This window comes from Myotis brandtii, unplaced genomic scaffold (assembly GCF_000412655.1).
Source record: "Myotis brandtii unplaced genomic scaffold, ASM41265v1 scaffold216, whole genome shotgun sequence".
NCBI classification, from domain to species: domain Eukaryota; kingdom Metazoa; phylum Chordata; class Mammalia; order Chiroptera; family Vespertilionidae; genus Myotis; species Myotis brandtii.
In genome coordinates, this window is record NW_005358092.1 from 4,634,489 (window position 1) to 4,639,937 (window position 5,449).

Consider the following 5,449-nt stretch of genomic DNA (forward strand, 5'->3'; position numbering starts at 1 on the left):
ACCCCCACCTCCCTGCCAGTTTCTCTCTACTGATTGGCACCTGGTGACTCTCCAGGTTAGGAAGCACTCAATCAGCTGCCTGCATAATTAGCAGATCATTCTTAATTATCCCTGTAAATTATCCCTGTGAGCGGAGAAGATAAAGGTGAAGGCAAGAGCCCAGGTTCAGGGTCTGCTGCGCCTGGGGACAGGGGAGGCAGGGCAGGAGAGGCAGCAATTATGGAGGAGTGGGTGCCTCCTTCCCCTCAGCAGCCTGCCTCTGCGGACTGGCGTGCGATCTGATTGTGAAGAGCTGATCTGATTGTGAGTAGCCAGGGCAGTACTGCAGGGGCCAGGGGCCTGCCTGGCTTCATAAACAGGGGGATGGAGAGTCAGTGTTGGAAGAGTCCGCACAGGGAACCCAAGCACTGCCCTGGCCAATCTGTCCCCCTCCCTCTGTCACACCAGGAGCAGAGTGGTCCCTAGGTGCCTCCTTGATGCCTCCCACCCCAGCCCGGGGAGCGACTTATTGTTGCTCTGCCTTCTGCCCTCCATGGTGGTCTCTTGCAAAGTATTTATTTCCTGGCTGGGACTTTCTTCTCTGTCTGCCCATCGTTGCCTCTTCTGGCTTCCTCTGAGTGTCTGGAGTCTCTTCATCCCTCTCTGCATCTTAGTAAGAGCAAATGTTAACCAAGTACTTAGGATATGTCAGCTAATACAGGAACACTGGACTTACATTTGTTCGTTTTAACTTTTACGATAATTCCATAATATAGAAGCTACTCCTCCTACTTTTCAGCCGAAGAAACTGAAGCATAGGCCTATTAAGTGACTTGCCCAAGGTCACTCTGCTACTAAGTAGATGTTAACCCATGTCTATGGGACATTGTACAAGGCTTCAGTGATAAGCTTGGAAACTGACCTACTTTGAAGTTTGCCACCAAGCCAGGGGCTGTAGATCAGGAATGGCAAACAATTGCCCTTTTGCCACCATCCCCCACCCTTACGGTGGCCATTGCATAAATAAGTGGAACAACAAATCAATATTTCTATTCTCTAAAAAAGAAATTAAAAAGGGAGAAGATAGACCAGGAGCTATGTATCCTCACCCGAGGATACTTTTTCCATTGATTTTTAGAGAGTAGAAGTGAGGGAGGGGAGAGAGAGAAACATCGATATGAGAGAGACACATTGATTGGTTGCCTCTCACATGTGCCACAACCAGGGCCAGGGATTGAATCTGCACCCAGCCCTTGACTGGGAATTGAACCCACACCCTTCAGTGGGCGGGCTGATGCTCTAACCACTGAGAAACACCAGCCAGGGCTGTATTTCCTTTTTAAGCTGCTTAACATTCTTTTAGCTCATTCTGAGTTTATAGTTAACCAAAACCTTAGGCCTTTCTTCATCTGAGCTACTGTTCAGCCTCCACCTTCTGTATTTGTGCCCTTGACTTTAACCTGAATGCTGGGCTTCCCGTTCACACCTTGTTAATTTCATCTTGTTTCTTGCATTTCATCCTTCTGGCCGCAAGATTATGTGAGCCTAGTTCCACCATGCAGACCATTTTTGACCCTCCCCGTTTGACATCCCCCGTTTGATATCCCCAGTGTTGACTGAGCTGGACTGGGCCCTGCCAGATACCTTGGTGCAGCCGAAATCAGCCCATTCTCTGCAGTGCCCTTCAGAGACTGTTGTTCATCTGGCCTTGTTTTCTCAAGTGTACTCTCCCCCAACCCCCATAGCTCCATCTTGTCTGCAGGATTTTGTGAGAAGCCATCGAAATCCTTGCTGACTCAAGATGCACTGTGTTTAAGGTTTCCCCCTGATACACGAGTCTAATAACCCTGTCTAAGTAAGAAATGCTGTGAATTTAGAACAGTGCTGGCCCCCCGGACCTGCCTCTTCCTTTTCTAAGTGCTTACAGACACTCTATTTAATAATCCATTCTGGATATTTGCCAGGGTTTGTTGTTAAGCTTGATGTTTACAATTTTAAGGAATTGGCCCTTCTCTCCTTAATGGAAGAAGCAGAACAGAGTAGCCTATCTCCGGGTTTCATGTCCCTCCCTCTCCACATTGACTCCAAGAGGAGTGGTTACATAACCACTAAGGTGCTTCAGCACCCAGGGCCAGAGTGACAGAGGTAGGAACTGGACGAAACAGCTTGATCAAGTATGCCTTCCCAGTGGATGAAGACCTTTCTCCCTGCGGAAAAGAGGGAGCCCATGCTGGAAAGATGGGTGGTTTTACGTTCTCTCGTTGGAAGGAAACTGCCCGTCTATCTGCATCGCTGCCCCACTCAGACTAGTCTGTCAAGGAAAACTAAGCTGCTTTGGTGCCTGTTGGTATCCCAGCCTCCACCCCACTCCACCTCTGGCACTTGAGGAGCCAGGCATAATCAGGGAGACTTCGTCAGGACAGAGACCCTTGGGTTGTGAAATTGTCTGATGGAGAGGTGGGTTCTTTGGAGGGACAAGACCCTTTTAGAGTGGGTGGGGATGCTTTACGAAGGCTGGGCCAGTCTTGACTGCTCCTTTCAACTTTTAGAGAAATCTCAGAGTCCCTTAACCTTGCAGTCCCCCACCGCAGAGGCAGTGAGGCCACTTTGCCACCCACCATATCCTCCCACTTTTCCCCAGATACTCAACTTGCAACTCTGCCTCATTTCTCCTGCCTCACTTGTGTGCTCACTCCTGCCAGGTGAATGCAGAGATGTGGCCGCTCTGAATGTGGAACGTGGTGGTCATGGCAGGAACTGGTGTTCTGGGAGGTGGGGGAGCCTATGGAGGAAGGATAGACTGGCACACGAGAGCCAGGGTTAACGCTGCAGCGAGAAGACCCTTGCTGTTGCTGAGTAACGTGGGGACAGCGAAAGTGGGGCTCCTGTGCACTTACATTTAGGGCACATGGGTGTCAGTCATCAGGAACCACAGAGGGGCCTGAGAGGTCCAGCACTGCGCTAGGCACTGGGAATACCCAGGAACAAAGCAGAGTCCTCAGTCCTTTGGAGCACATGTAGGCAAGTGACACATAATGTCAAGTGACTGTGTGAAAGAGTGGGTGGGAGTTGGGAAGTGACATTGCATTTTCAGATTCTGTGGTCAGAGAGGCTTCGTGAGGGGGTGCAGTGAAGTGAAGGAGCCAGTGTGGATATTGGGGGACAGCATTCCATTTGATGCAAACGCCACGCAACAGGAGTTTGGCATGTTTGGGGAATACCCGGGCAGCGGGTGTTGCTGCAGCCAACTGATTGGGGTAGGAAGGAAGGGGAGGAAGCCCAGGAGCAGCCAGACCATAGCCTTGAGAACCTTGGTCAGGACTGGGGATGCACTCACAGGAGACATGAACAGGTCGAGGACTTGAATTTAGGTCCAGCCTTGTCATTCAGTCTTGCTGAACTCTGGTTTCCTTATCTGTAAATAGGTGACTGTGTCCATGTCACTCATGAAGATTCTGTCTCTGCTTGCCCCAGCCTGAGGCTGCAGACTCTGGAAGGCAGGAACAATGTCCCTTCAGGTGACATGTGTAGGCACCAGGGTAATTGCCCAGCCCTACCCAGAGCTCCAAGAAACATAATGCAGTACATTCTAGACCCTTCAGTTTGGATGATCTTTGGGAGGTCACCTGAGAGTTCCAAGATTGACCCTGATAAGCAGATAACATTTTTTTTTAAGACCCTTTGCTTAAGTCCCTGGGTTTTTGCAGGTTAGAAGCAGGAGGTATGCAGGAGGCTGCAGGGGTTTGAGGAGCAGCCCCTGGACCTGTCATTTTTTTCCGTGACAGGATCTCCCAGCGAGTAGAGCTGAGCCGGAGCCAGCTGCAGGCCATTGGGGAGAGGGTCTCCTTGGCCCAGGCCAAGATTGAGAAGATCAAAGGCAGCAAGAAGGCCATCAAGGTAGCCCATATGTCCCTGTGGCTGACGGCCCATCACAGATATCCCATTCTCTACCATATCCCTGTGCCTCTGAGGTTGCCCACATCCCTACCGTTACTGTCCAGCCACAACTCAAGCTTCCCTTCTCCTCAGAATCCCCTCATCCCAAACCTAGGCTCTCTGGAAGTTCTTGGGGCCCCTGAAAAAGTGATGTCAGACTCTCCATGTCCACAGGTGTTCTCCAGTGCCAAGTACCCTGCTCCAGAGCACCTGCAGGAGTACAGCTCCATCTTTACGGGTGCCCAGGATTTTGGCCTGCAGAGACGCCCCCGCCACCGGATCCAGAGCAAGCACCGCCCCCTGGATGAGCGGGCCCTGCAGGTCTGATGGGCACACCCAGCTCACACACTTGCAGGGCATGACCAGTGGCAAGTGGCAGTACTGGATGTGGGGGAGGAACTAAGGGCCCACCATAGGGTTCGTCCCCCAAGAGGATTCTGACGGGATGGGGTGGAGGTCACTGGTCTGGCCCTGTAACCACCATCCCCGTCACATTTCTGCCCCACCCCCAGGAGAAGCTGAAATACTTCCCTGTGTGTGTGAACACCAAGTTGGAACCTGAGGATGAGGCTGAGGAGGGGCTCGGGGGTCTTCCCAGCAACATCAACTCTGTCAGCTCCTTGCTGCTCTTCAACACCACTGAGAACCTGTATGGCCAGAAGGGGGGCTACAAAGGGGTGGTGGGAGTCCTGGCTGGCTTAGTGGGGGGCCCCAGGGACATCAGACTCAGATGTAGCAAAAGTCTGCAGCCTGCAAGGCCAGGACCAGTTTGCTTTGCCTTGTAAGGCCTGGGAATCCACCGTACAAACTAACTGTGGTTCCTGATGAAGTAGGAAAGGTAGGTCAGGGCCATGGGCCTAGAACAGATGATAAATCGCCTGACCTCCACCTCACCTCTCTAGGTACAAAAAGTATGTCTTCCTGGACCCCCTGGCTGGTGCTGTAACAAAGACCCATGTGATGCTGGGGGCAGAGACAGAGGAGAAGCTATTCGATGCCCCTCTGTCCATCAGCAAGAGAGAGCAGCTGGAGCAACAGGTAGAGATGACTGTGCTTGGGTGGGTGGGGGGTATAGGTGGTTGAGGATGTGGGGCCCTGCTAGGGTTTTCTAGGCAAGGGGTCTATGGAGCCCCTTATCCCACCTGAGCCCCACTGACTGTTCCAAGGTCAAACTGCAGGGCCCATGACCCCTGCAGCACCCCAACTCACGTACCCCCACCTAATTCTGCAGGTTCCAGAGAACTACTTCTATGTACCTGACCTGGGCCAAGTACCTGAGATCGACGTGCCGTCCTACCTGCCCGACCTGCCAGGCATCGCTGATGACCTCATGTACAGCGCTGATCTGGGCCCTGGCATTGCCCCCTCTGCCCCTGGCACCATTCCAGAGCTGCCTGCCTTCCACACAGAGGTGGCTGGGCCTTTCAAGCCAGGTGAGTGAGAACCACGAATGGGAATTGGGCCTCTTTCTTCCCCAGCCACCTCACATTTCTTACTTGTTTCAGACCTAGAAGATGGGGTCCTAACAGCACCT

General features: G+C 52.3%; 1 protein-coding gene across 1 annotated transcript in view; it reads left to right on the forward strand.

Moving 5' to 3' along the window:
* LOC102251016 (WAS protein family homolog 1) overlaps nt 1-5,449 on the forward strand; it is a 21,201-nt gene that overhangs the window by 13,489 nt on the left and 2,263 nt on the right. The window contains exons 3-8 of the mRNA XM_014539404.1: nt 3,765-3,876; nt 4,090-4,236; nt 4,428-4,564; nt 4,818-4,953; nt 5,147-5,348; nt 5,421-5,443. Coding sequence (XP_014394890.1) covers nt 3,765-3,876; nt 4,090-4,236; nt 4,428-4,564; nt 4,818-4,953; nt 5,147-5,348; nt 5,421-5,443 — 757 coding nt within the window. The remainder of the gene's footprint in view (nt 1-3,764; nt 3,877-4,089; nt 4,237-4,427; nt 4,565-4,817; nt 4,954-5,146; nt 5,349-5,420; nt 5,444-5,449) is intronic.